This window comes from Schistocerca piceifrons, chromosome 3 (assembly GCF_021461385.2).
Source record: "Schistocerca piceifrons isolate TAMUIC-IGC-003096 chromosome 3, iqSchPice1.1, whole genome shotgun sequence".
In the NCBI taxonomy this organism is placed as follows: domain Eukaryota; kingdom Metazoa; phylum Arthropoda; class Insecta; order Orthoptera; family Acrididae; genus Schistocerca; species Schistocerca piceifrons.
In genome coordinates this window covers 917,679,379-917,693,988 of record NC_060140.1, presented here as the reverse complement: position 1 = coordinate 917,693,988, position 14,610 = coordinate 917,679,379, and the positions used below count along the sequence as shown (strand labels likewise).

The 14,610-nt window shown below is 40.1% G+C and overlaps 1 protein-coding gene across 1 annotated transcript in view; it reads left to right on the top strand.

Moving 5' to 3' along the window:
* LOC124787920 (RRP12-like protein) overlaps positions 1 to 14,610 on the top strand; it is a 140,734-nt gene that overhangs the window by 19,604 nt on the left and 106,520 nt on the right. Inside the window, exons 3-4 of the mRNA XM_047254907.1 lie at positions 5,479 to 5,605; positions 11,287 to 11,469. Of these exons, the coding sequence (XP_047110863.1) occupies positions 5,479 to 5,605; positions 11,287 to 11,469 (310 nt within the window). The remainder of the gene's footprint in view (positions 1 to 5,478; positions 5,606 to 11,286; positions 11,470 to 14,610) is intronic.

Sequence of the window (14,610 nt, the reverse complement as noted above, 5' to 3'; positions counted from 1 at the left end):
TGTTTTTTAAGAATGTAATTTAACATAAGTAACCTTTGTGCGTCATGAAAATTGTTATATCAATTTATATGTTTTTGATCATATCTCATTTCCTATGTATTATTTTATAGGATTTAGCAATATTTTTTTCTGATGAAGACATCCCTAGTAGGTGTTGAAACCTAGGCCAATGTACCTCCTGTTCGTGTGCAACCGGTTGGCTGTTTAATCCTATGTTGAGCAATATAAGTGTGAACCAGATGTGGCTTGAATTCAAAGAATTAGTGTTGACAGCAACTGAGAGTCTTATACAAAGTGAATTGATAAGAGGCAGAACAGATCACCGTGTTACACAAAACAGGTCAGGACACTTTTGCTGACAGAATGAAGAAAGCATGCCAGATTTAAAAGAATGCAAAGTCTCCAAGGACCAGACAGATTCAGGTCCAACAGGTGGAGAATTGCCTCCGCCCTGACCAGCGTATCAGCTTGTTCATTACCACTAGTTCCCGAATGACCAGGGAGCCACTGCATGTATATCTTGTTGCTTTCTCCTGGTCTAACAAGGGATTCATGGCATTCTGCAACGATCTTTGACTTCACTGCAGGGGCTGAAAGAGATTTCAGAGCTGCTTGGCTCCCTAAATGAGTTCAGATGCTCTGATCCTTTTAACACCAACATAAATTCTCCTCCATGCAGTCTCTGATACTGAGTGTACAAGGTGTGATTCAGAAGTTTCAAGACAGATTCATTTCCGAGTAGGGGAGCGCGCGCGGACTGGTTCCGGTGGGTGGGGGAAGTAGTGTGGGGTCTCAGGGAACGAACAGATGCTGCGGCAGTTGCCTCCAGAACCCTGGAGGGTGCACATCGCTTGCAGCACGAGTGCCTGTCATTGACCTTGGTCGAAAAGTGCGAGAGGCGAAAATGGAGCAGCACTTGGAGCAGCATTATGCGATTAAGTTTTGTGTGCAACTGAACAAAACCGCCATGGAGACTCTCGGTATGATTCAAGAGGCCTTTAAAGAAGAAGCCATGTCCCGAGCAATGGTTTTCATGTGGCACAAATGTTTCAAAGATGGCTGCGGGAATGTTGAAGACGACGACTGCTCTGGGAGGCCATCATCAAACCGAACGGATCTAAAATGTGGAGAGAGGGTGGGAAATTTTAAACAATGATCGTCGTGTTAGTACTAGATTAATTGCCAATGAACTAGGACTGAGTCAGAGTACAGTGTGGAGGATTGTGACAGAGAATTTGATGATGCGAAAAGTGTGTGCCAAACTGGTGCCGAAAGTTTTGTCGGTGAATCAGAAGAAACGACGCATGACTGTTTGCTAGGAAATGCTCCACTGGTGATGAGACCAGGGTCCACAAGTAAAAGTACAAGTTGAAGTGTCGAAGCTCAGAGTGGCACACTGTTTCCTCGTCAAAGCCCAAGAAAGCTCACATGAGCAAGTTGTGTGTGTGAAGTGCATGCTGATTGTTTCTTTTGATGGTAAAGGAGTGATTCACAACTAGTTTGTTGCTCTTGGAAAGACTATCACAGGTGGCTTTTACACTGGAGTGCTCCACCGCTTGAGGGATCGAGTTCGCCACGTGCGCCCAGCGATCAAGGACGATTGGATTCTCCACCACGATAACGCGCCCGCTAACACGTCACATGCCGCTGCCAAAGTTTTGGTCAAGTTCAACGTGACAACACTGCTGCAGCCACCCTACGGCCCCGACTTGGCTCCAAGTGACTTTTTCCTCTTCCCTCGAGTCAAGACAGGCCTAAAAGGGAAGGGATTCGACTCCATTGATGCCATCCACCAGGTTTCGATGAGAGCCCTTGATAGCATGATGCCCGAGGCCTTCCAGAAGGGCTACGAACAGTGGAAGACGCGCTGGCAGCACTGTGTTGGTGCTGAAGGATCATATTTTGAAGAATTTTAGTCTGCTGTACTTAAATGTCCAATAAATTTCTAGTTCTGAGTTAAGTCTTGAAACTTTTGAATTACACCCTGTATCTGCCTGGAATACCATAGCCAGCATTCCTAAAGAGAGTGCATATCTAGTTTATGCTGTATACCCTGGTCCCAGCACTTCTACCTATTTTCAGTCTGTCATTAAACCAGACACTGTTTCCTGAACTGAATCGTGATTCATACTTCCACTGCTCCGTATTTCCAATTGTTATGCTGAAAGGTTTGTTGAAGTAGATGGAAGCTGTTGTGTAGTCAGCTGGCATTTCCCCAACTATTTATGTATTCATCACTTTCATTATGTTAGTGTGGGAGTCTAGATATTCTAAAGTTTCCAGTTTTTAGCCTGTATGCCCTTCCACTGCCACCATGGTAGCCCAAAAATATGAAAGGTGCATGCCCAGCACAATCTCAATTTCAGCAGTGGGTGTGCTGCTGATATACCTGTTATGGCTAGCAGTTAATCTCTACACCTTCCAAAGCTCCTTAGCAGCCACCTTCTGTTCTACTTTATTCCACTGTGCTACTGTAGCTCCATAAATTGTCATGGGTCTCATTACAGCGGTGTATATCCAGTACATGCTCCTGGGACTTGGACTCCAGTTTTTATCACACGCCCTTCTAGTGCGCCTTGGAGCTTGTGAGAGATCCACATTAGTTTTGCAGCCGAGGTTACCTCTAGTTACTTTGCTACCCCTTCTACTGGTAGAATTCTGCCGAAAGAGATTAAGATTCCAGTACATTTGGATATGCTTTCTTGTGAATGGTACTAAACTGGTTTCTTGGGACTAATCATTAGGTCCTGTTTCCTACGCAAGCTTTCGACAATGTTCAGAGCACATTTTGCCATTATTATAACATATTGGCAAATATGCCAAGTATTACTGTGACTAAATTCATTTGCATTTGCTTGTCAAAGTAACCTCTGGCTTTTCGCTCTTTAATGAGTCCATTCACCAGTAGGTTCCACAGTAGCGGGGACAAAAACCCTACCTTGTGGACACCATCGGTGATGTTTATCGCCATTTTAATATCATTCAAGGTGGCTTCTCTTATTCATTCACTCAGCTCGGTCTTAGTTCACCCATATATAGTGGTCTTTAATGGCATGCTCTTCTGTACCTCTACCCTTGGATTCGAAAGTTGTGTTGCTAAAAGCCCCCTCAAGACCCAGGAAGAAGTAGAAAGCAGTTTCCTGAAAGCGTAAAGCTTTTTCCACCTTCCCAACAAATAATTGGTGAAGTGCTATTTCACATGATTTTTCTGGTTGATGCACAAATTGGTCTACATGCAGAAGACCCTCAGTTAACCTCCTTTCCCTAACGTGCACTTTAATCAGTTTTTTTTAAAAGGAAGGACAGAGTGATCAGTTTCGTACCCTTCGCGTTGGTATGATGAATTCTGTCTGTGTTTGGAATGGAAACAATCTTCGCTGTCCTCCAAACATTAGCAATGATTTGGAGCCAGAAAATTTCTATCTAGGGCTGGAATCTTCAATGGTTGAAACTTTCCTGCTGACCACTGGACTTTCTCAGAGTCCACACATTCTGTGGCAGATTTCCAGGCCTCCCATTGCTGTATATCCTCTTTCAGATTGCACTTAAGGAAGCGAGTCTTGAGGAGCACATGCAGAGTCTCATGTGCTGTTCTTGTATATCACCATCCTCCTTCCTTAGTGTGCCTCCTGGATTTGTAGGTATTCTTGTAAGGATTTTATGAAGCTGTAGCTGTAGCTTCCAAGTCCTCACTGAATCCCTTCCGAGATGATTGTTTTACTTACTTAATAGTAATACCAGTATTTTGCACATTGTCCTTCACTTTTTGCAAACTTGAACAGCCCTCTTACCTGCTTCCTTTGCAATCCAACATTGTTGTTCCACCAAGGTACATCCTGTTAGTGCACTTCTTCGGGATTTTGACCGTTTTCTAAGTACAGAATTAGTTCATGATGGCAGATGTGCTTCATCTTGCCATTTCCTCTGATTGTACTGAATTTCTTATCAAAATTTCAACTTCAGTGAGTGTTTGTCTTTCCTATATGAGCCCCCTGTCTGTTTCCCTAGCACTCCTATACACCATAGCATAACACCCAGACTTAATCAGTCTTGTTTCAGTGTGCCTGTCTGCCACTCAGCACTTCCTCTATGTGCTGAGTAGCAGTCTGTTCTGTTTATATGTAAAATAAAGGAAAGGCAACCACTCACCTATAGCTGACTAACTTATGGTGCAGAGAAACAATTGACAGAGTACAGTATTTACACTAGCTTTTGACCTCTTACTTTTTCTGTGACAGAGATACACACACACTCACACACACACACACACACACACACACACACACACACACACACACACACACACATATGTGGTGGCGGCAAGAATGACTGTTGATGGCAATTGACAGGGTAGGTGGAGGTAGAAGAATGCACAAGGTGACAAGGAGGTAGTGCTATGGTATAAGGCAGGTCATTAGACAGATGAGTCAGCGGCTGCGAAGGTGAAAGCGAGGGGAGGAAAGGAGATGAAGGTGGAGATGGGGAAAGAAAAGAGAAAGGGAGAGGGTTGGAAAAGGGGGAACGGGGGGGGGGGGGGGGAGAGAGAGAGAGAGAGAGAGAGAGAGAGAGAGAGAGAGAGAGAGAGAGAGAGAGAGAGAGAGCAGGAGGGTTGTGAGGTTGTGAGAGTGCAGAATATGCTGGAGAACAATTCCCACCAGTACTGGAAAGGATTATCCAAATGGCTTGTGTAGCGAAGCAGCTGTGGAAGCCATTTGTGTTGTAGTGCGCAGCATGTCCAGCAATGGGATGGTCAGGTCCGCAGTTCACTAGAGTTTGACGGTCACTATTCATGTGAGTACATAGTTGGTATCCTGTCATGCTCATATACAATGCTGCAATTTAATCTATCTTATTTCATATCCTTGACATAAATAAAGCTATATGTAAAGTTTGTGGTTGCTATATTTCTTCAGGTGAATTAATTAAACAAAGACAGATTAATCACACTTGAGAGAAATTGAAATTTGGACAATTGTATTACAGTGGAGATAAATTTTAACATGTAGATATCTGGAGCTTGCTTTATTGTTCAAAGAAAACTTCAATTGCTATTGATGAGCTACACTTTAAACCTTAGTTGATTTTGTGGCAGTTACAACATTTGCACTCACAAGCACATTGACAGTGGGTGTTCACTTGTAATATGTGCAGGGACTAGTATGGCATTATATAACATCATTGAATTTTTGTGCAGATACACTTGAAAATTTTCTGAGACCTAAATTGGAGAATAGTACACACAAAGAAAAAAGGACGATGACATCATGTTGTAGCATATTACTTAAAAAAAATACCCTATAAGCGTAAGGAACTGGCCAGCACTGCCATGTTATAAAAGTGTTTTTCTTCCTTTTATCTCTGTTGTCCAGATTTTTAGTTTTTATGGTCAAAAACTGATATTCGAGTGTACATTTTATCGTTTATTTACAACTGTTCTGTAAAAACTGTGAAACAGAATGAATTTATTGTGTTATACAGGCTCCTGAATGGTTTCCGATCAGATTCTGCTCTTCATAAAGAAATGCTTGCTGTATTAGCAGCAGTTACTGAGGTCATTAAATCATATAAAGGAAGGGAGTCCTCTGTGGAATACTTTGCAGCACTGGTAAGCTCCTCTGTGTTCCTTATTTCTTTTAATACACATTTGTAATTTTAATGCTAAGTACAATCTGTGCATGTGTTCAAAATACAGCACAACACATTAAACATTTAAATGTAAAAACAGTAATTCCATTTTCTGGATTGATTTAATTTCATTTATATTTCATAATCAATTAAAATAATCTTGAAGTTTCTGGTAATAGATCTACTTCAGTAAAATATTTAGGTATTCTGCAGAAAATAGGATTTGCGTGTCTATTATGCTTTTGTGTAATTATGTCACTCATTTGTTCACCTACCTTCTAGTGCTTCATAAACAAACTATATTAGAGAACAGTGAAACTGGCAGCAGTTTTCCCACCTCTCAGTTTCCCTTCATTTATAATTGCAAATGAACAGCCTATGATCTGGTCTGCCATTGACTGTGATTCCAAATGCACATTGTTACAACAGTTTGTTTTCTACCACAGCTGCTAGCTATCATCATAAGAAGCAATGACTGCTGAATGGTCATCTTAAATTGTGAAGCACTAGTGTTGGCCAATTCGTACCTTCAGAAGGCAAAATGTTTAGTGCTGCATATAAAAGTGACATACATTTCTGACTTTTAGAATTAGAAGTTCATTCCTCAAGGAGGAGAGAGGAATAGGTTGGGGAAAGTTAAACAGGAAAGGCAGGTTACTGACGTCAGGATGAAAGGGACCCACGTGTACTGAGGGCAAGGGTAGGCAAAGATCCCCCTCTCCTCCCTGAGGAAGTAACTTATTGTTCCAAATACTAGGAATGCATGTCCCTTTCATGAGTGTGTATTGGGTGTAGCTGAAGGTAAGTGCTGACCAGCAGTTCTTTCTCATGGTTTGTAAGTTTTCACAATTAAATTTCCCTTTGATGAAATGGACAGCTGTCATATACAGAGTTTATGTGGCAATGCTGCACTTCATTCGTGCTGCCATTGGTACAGCTTTTTCGTTGCTTCTGATCATGCTTGTGTTATCTGTATGGAACTGTTGCACATATGCAGAGAGAGCTGTGATTTTAATCGCATACTATACTGTTTTTCCTTGTAAGATGACTCAGTTAAAAGGCACATAGAGCCAAACAAACGGAGTCATATTACAAAGTCTAAATTTTTTTTGTGACAGTACAGTATAGAGAATATGTGCACATGCACAGAGAATGGAAACCTGTGACCGAGAAATCTCCAAGGAAATATATTATTAAAAAATGTACTGCCACTGATTTTGATGTTCATTCATCATACAATACTGGAATTTTACGATTGTGCCGAGTATCCTGCAAGACAGATGCCTTAAATGACAATTCACAAGGGGCCATCATCCAGTTGAAGAATTCTGAAATCTTAGGGATCAAGGTACAGAAAGTGCAGGGATGGAAAAAAGTGTTCTGGTGTAGATATCCATTGTTATAGCAGCTTGGGCTACTTTTTGGAGAAAAATGTGCATCATCAGGAAAGAAAATCATTGCCCTATTGTGTGTCTCAGTGAGACCTGGCTCAGTGAGAATCATGCCAGAAAGCACATCTGTCAGTATTCGAAGAACAGTGATGATCTTAAGGGGCAGTAGGCAGAGGAAAGAGACTTACTGTCTGTTGTGCAGGATTTTCTGACCATGGCTTTATCAACAGTGCAAAGACAAGATTTGTTTAAAACTATTTTTCAGATTTGTTACATGATTTAGAAGTGGATTATGTGATCATCATGAATAACACCAGTTATCATAAAAAGGGAGAAACTTCCTAATTCAGATACGAAGAAGAATGAAATTGCGCAGTGGCCAGAAGACAAAACTAATTCAGTATTGAGATGTTGTAAGAGAGCTTAAATGTTGAACAAAATCAATATGTACTTGACAGCTTAGCAACAGAAATGGAGAACCAGTTTGTGAGAATTCCCCCTTATCACTGCCAATAAAAACTAATAGGAATTATAGGGGTGTTAAAGAAAGGAAAGGTCACATCCAAAAGTTTCAAATCCAGAATTAAAGATGCGCAAAATTTTCCTGAAGCTGTTGATGGAGGTACCATGGCTAAGAAAATTACTTACTGAAGGAAATAATCTTAGAAAATACTGTTGAAAGAATTGTAATTCTTCAAAATTACTTGTCAACTGGAGACTTGTTGAATACACTGAGTTCTTCAGAGCAGGATGGTTAAACAAATTACGTTAAATGTTGTTCTTTCAAAGTTGTAGACATCATTCTCTGTCTCTCCTCTTCTTTTCCTGTAATCTTTCCCTTTGCCCCAATTATTTAGCAGTACAAGGCAGAAGAGCAGCAGAGTAATACTACTTGTGTTGGGATGTTTGTCGCTGTTGTGGCGAACACAAAATCCTTGTTTTCTGGTTTGTGCCAAGGTTAAACCTAACACACAGAGCTAATCAATATTTAAATGTTCACACAATCAAAACTGAAATATCATTAATTTAACAGATAAGCAATTACTGTATTTTGCTACAATATGTCTTATAATTCACTTAAGGATTCATTTGTGTGGGAAGACTCAAGAATGGAGCTATGACTGGTTTTTCCTTACAGTAATTTCAGTTTCTTGACAAATGGTTTTCCAACCATAATAAATTATAACTTATTGTCTGATTCTTTATTGCAGTGTGCTATATGTTGATTTCGGTAATTGTGTTATTTTGAAGTGAGCACCTTGTAATTCGTTGCACATACTTTTCGGATAGCATTATTTGACAGTGCAGTTTACCAGTTTTGCTTGACATGTGGTGGATCTTTGGTCTGAAGGCTCCAGATTTTATATGGCCGAAGTGAAGAGAGAGGACATGAATGGGGAGAAATGTCGAGAGAAGGTGGAGAGGGTCACTTCAATACTTGGCCGTACAGCTGCCAGTTTGACTGTTTTGAACATTTGCAATGTATTTAATGTTTTTGATGCGGAATTTCACCTGTTGTATCCCCCCCCCCCCCCCTCCACACACACACACACACACACACACACACACACACACACACACACACACACGCAGCCAGAAGAATATACTGTGTACACCACTGAGCATTAACGTTAAGCTCATTTCTATGGTCTTGATGTAAGCTGTTTTCCTAATGATTACATGGTGTTGCAATTATGAGCATTGTTATGGCACAGCTTCACCATTCTTGGTGTACTCAGCATTTGAATTAAACATTTCCTTCTTATTAGTTAGTTGTTATACATGTAACCAGGGTATACATATGTTATAGCTCTGCAATTTGGGTTACAGGATTTACAAAGAGCTCTAACGGTTTCGGCGACAAGAGAAGCGGTGCAAAACTGGATTGCGAGCTTCACATTTCTCTTACTACAGTTGACTTACTTGAAACGTTAGCCAATCCTCTTCTCTGGACATGTGGCTGCGTTGATCTCCATAACTTCCTCTCTGAAGAAATAATACTTGTTAGAGAACCAAAAAATACTCTCTCTCTCTCTCACTTGAAATAACTCGGTACTCTCATACTTTCAGTTCAGCTCAGGTGTATTTTCCTTTCTATAAGTTTTATATAAGCATACAAACTCTTGCAAGTCAACTACACCGATACCCATTGGACACAATTAAATAATCACAATTGCCTGGTTTTAACAAGCAAATAATTTATAGATGTCCCATGCGTCTTGCTTTGTTTAGAGCTAAGACATGAAGTAAGTTAAAAATCTATAGTCAAATTTTTTTTTAATTACTCTGTGTCCTCTCACACAGCGTCTGTGGCTCTTGCAGCAAACACTTGTCAGCATCATTCGACTGCCCCACTTACCATCTTCTCTTTACAAACTTCCAACCTGCACACAGAAACTGGCGGCGCAGTAGAGGTGTTTCCGCTTACTTACTTAGTTTTAAAATATCGGGTGTTCGAGGCGGCGGTAGGCTGAGTGTCTCTAGAATTTACACCGAAATTCTAGAGTCACTACAGAGCTTATATTTGTTTGATTACAATCAACAAATGACAAAGTGTGTTTAATATGATTTTCAATTGCAGAAGTATGATAAAATAAGCAATCTTATTTGTATAAAAGAAAGTTAAGGAAGCTTCAAGTATAACAGTAATAATTGGTAGCATTGAACCATATATCTGTCATACACACAGCTCAATAATGTATTTCAAGAGACAATGCACTCATCATCAGGTTGTAAAACTTACCTCATGAGGTTAAAACACTAAAAAATTTACTGATATATTTGCAGCATTCATAAAATGAAGTAGGATAAAAACACAGTGAAAACATTATCTCTCAGAACACATTGTTGAGCTGTGTAGGACAGAAATTTGTTGGATGCCTCAAGTTATTACTGTTAAAACATAAGAGCTCCTACCTCGCATCCTTAAAATGGAACATATTAAATAGCTTGGAGTTTAATTTCTTACTGACATCAGTTATTAGAAGCAGAGAACTAACTTAACTGGAAGGGGTGGTGAAGGAAGTTAGCTTTGATGCTGCTGAAGGAATCATTCTGGCCTTTACCTTGCCGTAATTTGGGGAAATCTCAGATAAAAATAGCTGTGCTGTATGTTATGAAATTTTCTGTTCTTGAATGTGAAAACAGTGTCCTAATCATTGCCCTGCTACTTTCAGTAATAATTTGCATAATAAGACTGACAATTTTTTTGTCTATTTTGGGGCTAGACCACACTCTATTATGAGTAAATGTGCCTATTATGTGAAACAAAATATTGAGACACCACAGTTCGTAAACAACTGAATAGTCAAAAGATGCTTTGAACAATGGGATAGCAACTAGTTCCATTAGTACTCTCTCAACATTTTTTTTAAAAAAAGTAGAAGTCACAAGATTTCCCAGATTCATGGTAAACTTTGGGGAACCGAAAGTGACACAGAATGGAAATATATTTGCCATCTATTGCAAGAAAACAAAAGATTAGTGCTACAACTTTTTTTGTATGAACTGTGTGAGGAAACAGTTTCAGATTGTTTACAATGTGAGTTTTCAGTCACAGAATATGATATGAGTGCTGAGAAACTGGATGGAAGTAAAATACCATGGATTTACCTTTTAAGTGACTTCTTCGTATGCACCAGTGGATTGGAGAAGTATGCAGTTTTTGGGTTTTGAACTGGATTTAACTTGTACAAGAAGTCTGACAATTTGAGTGTCATTTTCCTTGTCTTCTCATAGAAAGTGATGAGACTGATAGTCATTGAATGGGTCAGGCCTTTTGGATAAGCTCATCCAGCTGGAAATCCATGGACTTAACATTAATTTGCATTACTATATCTCATACTATCTCCACATTGCTAATGTGCCACATAAGGTGCTCAGAACCATTTACTGCAGAAAAGACATTCTTCGTTAGTGTATATGAATTGCAAATGATAATTCATAGTAAAATATTTTCACATTTTATATATGCTTGCAATACTACTATTGGATAGCATGAGGAACAGAACAGCCATACTGTGGTTATATTTTGATTGCTGATGTGATATTCCTGTTCATTCTGAGTATGCACTTGAATTTTGAAAGCAATTATCATGTATATTTAAAGGGCAACAGTCCAGTGTGCAATATAGATACCTTTCATCAAAATAATAGTATATATTTTAGTCTTTTGAGATCAGGTATTTTTTATTGACTTCATGTAATAATAAACATTGAATGACGAATTTGAGATGCTTGTTCACAAATGGATTTTTCCTCTTTCTTACAGATGTCAACATTGGAGAAGAGTGATACAGAGATTTCAGTGGCAGCTGTCCTTTCATTAATTGGCATGTGTATAAAAGGAGTCCCTGAGAGTCTTCTGAAATTGAAATTCTCTGAAACATCAAAATTGTTAGTTGATTTACTTGGAAAATATTCCGAAACTGAGAACAACGTGATCCTGAGAACAGTAAGTGCAAAGCTATTATGCATACATTTGTGGAACTGTCAGTGACAATCAGTTCAACTACTTGTTTCCTGTTCTAAATGCAGCATCTACAAATTTTTATGATTAGTGAATATATATACCATATTCCAAAATGAGAGAATATTCTGGTTAGAACCAGGAACAGTTTTATCTGATGTGTAAGTTATATATTAGCTGGCGTAGGTAGTATCGCTGATATGGTGCATTGTTCCCTTGCATGTCAGCATGTATTCCAGGTAGTAAGATTCATGTACAGACAGGAGTGGAAAGTTTATAGTGATGACTGTCATCTCTTTGTGGTGCCATAAACAGACCTTGAAGGCAACATTATGTAAGGAAGACAACAAAGCTAAGTAGTAGTAGTAGATCCGGTATGTTACTAGCTCATACCAGAATAGTTTCTGCACCAAAGGGTAACGAAATCCAACCCTACTTTGTAGGATGATTGCCAGTCTTAAAAAGGTGGACAGTGTTAATGTGTGTGTTAGGATTGATAAAGTAATGAAACCACTGAGAGACAAAAGTAAGAATTTACTGGTATTTTTTGTACTTATTGCTGGAAATATTGGTTGCAATAATAATCCATAACTAGGCATAAGGAGTACATACGGAAAGTGTGACTAAGGAACAGAGCTTTAATGTTATGAAATATAGAACTAAAAACTTCAACAGACAAGATCGCTGCTTACAATTTTATTTTAGATGACTGGTTTCGGCAAACTTAAGCTTTGAGCCAAAAGTCCTCCATCTAAAGTAGAAACACACACACACACACACACACACACACACACACACACACACTCATGCAGGCACAACTTACACAAATTTGACCGCTGTCTCAGGCCACTGAAGCCAGATACCAGATACAATAAGGTGGGTTAAATATTTTCACAGAATGCATGTATACAACATGTCTTATGCAGATCAACCTCAGTATGTCTCCATCATATATACAGTATATTATTGAAATATTACAGTGGGAAATGTGCAGTAAATTTTCCATTTTGAATCACATGTAGGCCTAAGGTGTGTTGGGACAAGAAAAGTTGCAGTATTAACCTTGCTGTCTAAATATTTGATAAAGTGTTTCTGAATTAGTTCACTATCAGATGTAATGTTTACTTTATAAAGTTTCCCAAACACTGGGGCAGTTATTTAAAATTAGTCTCACTAATTTTGTGTATGCAGATACCTTCAAATATGCACAACAGTTTCCCAGAGCTCTCGCAACAAGTCTCTGTTCTCCTGTTTACATATGGTCGTCCAGTTTCAAATCACTTTGTAATGTTATTCCCAGATATTGAACCAGTTTGACAGGCTTTTCAGATATTTTCCTCCAACCCCTTCCCCCCTCCTCTCTCTCTCTCTCTGTCTCTCTGTGCGTGTGTGTGTGTGTGTGTGTGTGTGTGTGTGTGTGTGTGTGTGTGTTAGGTGCCAGGTGCTAGCCTCCATTCCAGCAGCATCACAGGAGAGTTAGCATTCATTTGTCAATTACTTTAGGAGTTTCTTACAAGAAGCGGCTTATTTAGTTTTATCTGTACATTCTGTTGTTTTATTGTTAAATTCCTTGCGAGTGTGTGTATTTACTATTCAGTTACACATTACAACTACTGTGTAATGTATAGTTCCTCGATCTTTAGTGTGGGTAGGTACTGTGATTGCTGTGTACAGATGCTAGCTGAGTTGGTGAGCCTTCACTCACAGCTCCAGACAGGCAGTGCTGGCTTCATTCACAGAGCTTGAGGGTGTTGCCAATGGGCATCATTGAGGGAGCAGGGCATGGTCTGAAAAGAATGAGGCTGCACCAAGGTTTTAAGGGTAATATGGGCAGTAAAATCCTTAGCCTTGCCAAGCCCAGGTGGAAAAAAAATGTTCAAAAAACACTTGCAGATTTCATTAAATTCCTGGCATGGCACTTGGTTGGAAGCCAGGTTAACTGTATCGGCAACCATGAACCCAAATGCTGTGATAGCATCCAAGCCATACAAGTTTTTCTAAAAGTACGGTCCACCTCAAGAAAGGTTAACAGGTGGACCACCATCTTATATACCGTTTGCCTTAAATCGTCCAAGAATGGGGATCCATTGTGTGTTGCAGTATACAAGACGATGTATAGCAGAAGACAATGGCGGTGCACTGAGATGTATATACATGCTGTGCCCGTATCTATTTCCAACGAAAGTGGTTTCTTGTTGATACACACATTGGTGACTAGTACACTGGACTCGCATTCGAGAGGACAACGGTTCAGTCCTGCGTCCGGCCATCCAGATTTAGATTTTCCGTGATTTCCCTAAATCGCTCCAGGCAAATGCCGGGATGGTTCCTTTGAAAGGGCACAGCCGACTCCCTTCCCCGTCCTTGCTTAATCTGATGAGACTGATGACCTCGCTGTCTGGTCTCTTCCGCAAAAGAAACCAACCTGACACATTGATGAACAACATGTTTGAAACCATTGCAGTGTGATTACCCTCAGGGCGGACTTCATTGATGTCCATTGCTTGGGGGCCCGAAGGTGTGGCTCAAGCGGTTGGTGCACGACATACCACCACAGTTTGTCCTTTCATCTGACTGTGAAGACAGAAAGACCAGTTCGTGGGGCAGTCAGGCCAATCATGTTGAACAAATGAGTGGGGCACGAAGGAAAGGGCTTGCTGGCAACACCTTGCCATGGACAAGGCTTATGGGCATGCTGCACTCCTGTGATTTCCGCCTCCAAGGATGTGCCGGGCCCAGAGTGCTTGCCATCATCCAAGTTCACAGCATCCACATCTGCCCTGTGCTCCAACTGGTGGCCTGCTGCATGAAAAACTTCAAACAATTGATGAATAGAAAAGACCTCTACCAAGATGGGGTCTTCAGATTATAGTGCCCATTAGCAGACTGAGGTGACCTAACAATATCCTTGACCATAGTATCGGCATAAGACTCCTTGTCCTGAGAAGTAACAAAGTGACACTTTTGACTGAGACCTTGCAACTCCACAGCCTAAGCATGATTTGTTTAATGAGGGTGCTTCCTGCACTAATAAAACTCCACCGTCAAGGAAAAAACACGAATGTGCCAGTGATAATATATCACCAAGTGCCATGTTTTGTCAAATGAGAGGGAAGCGGGTTTTTG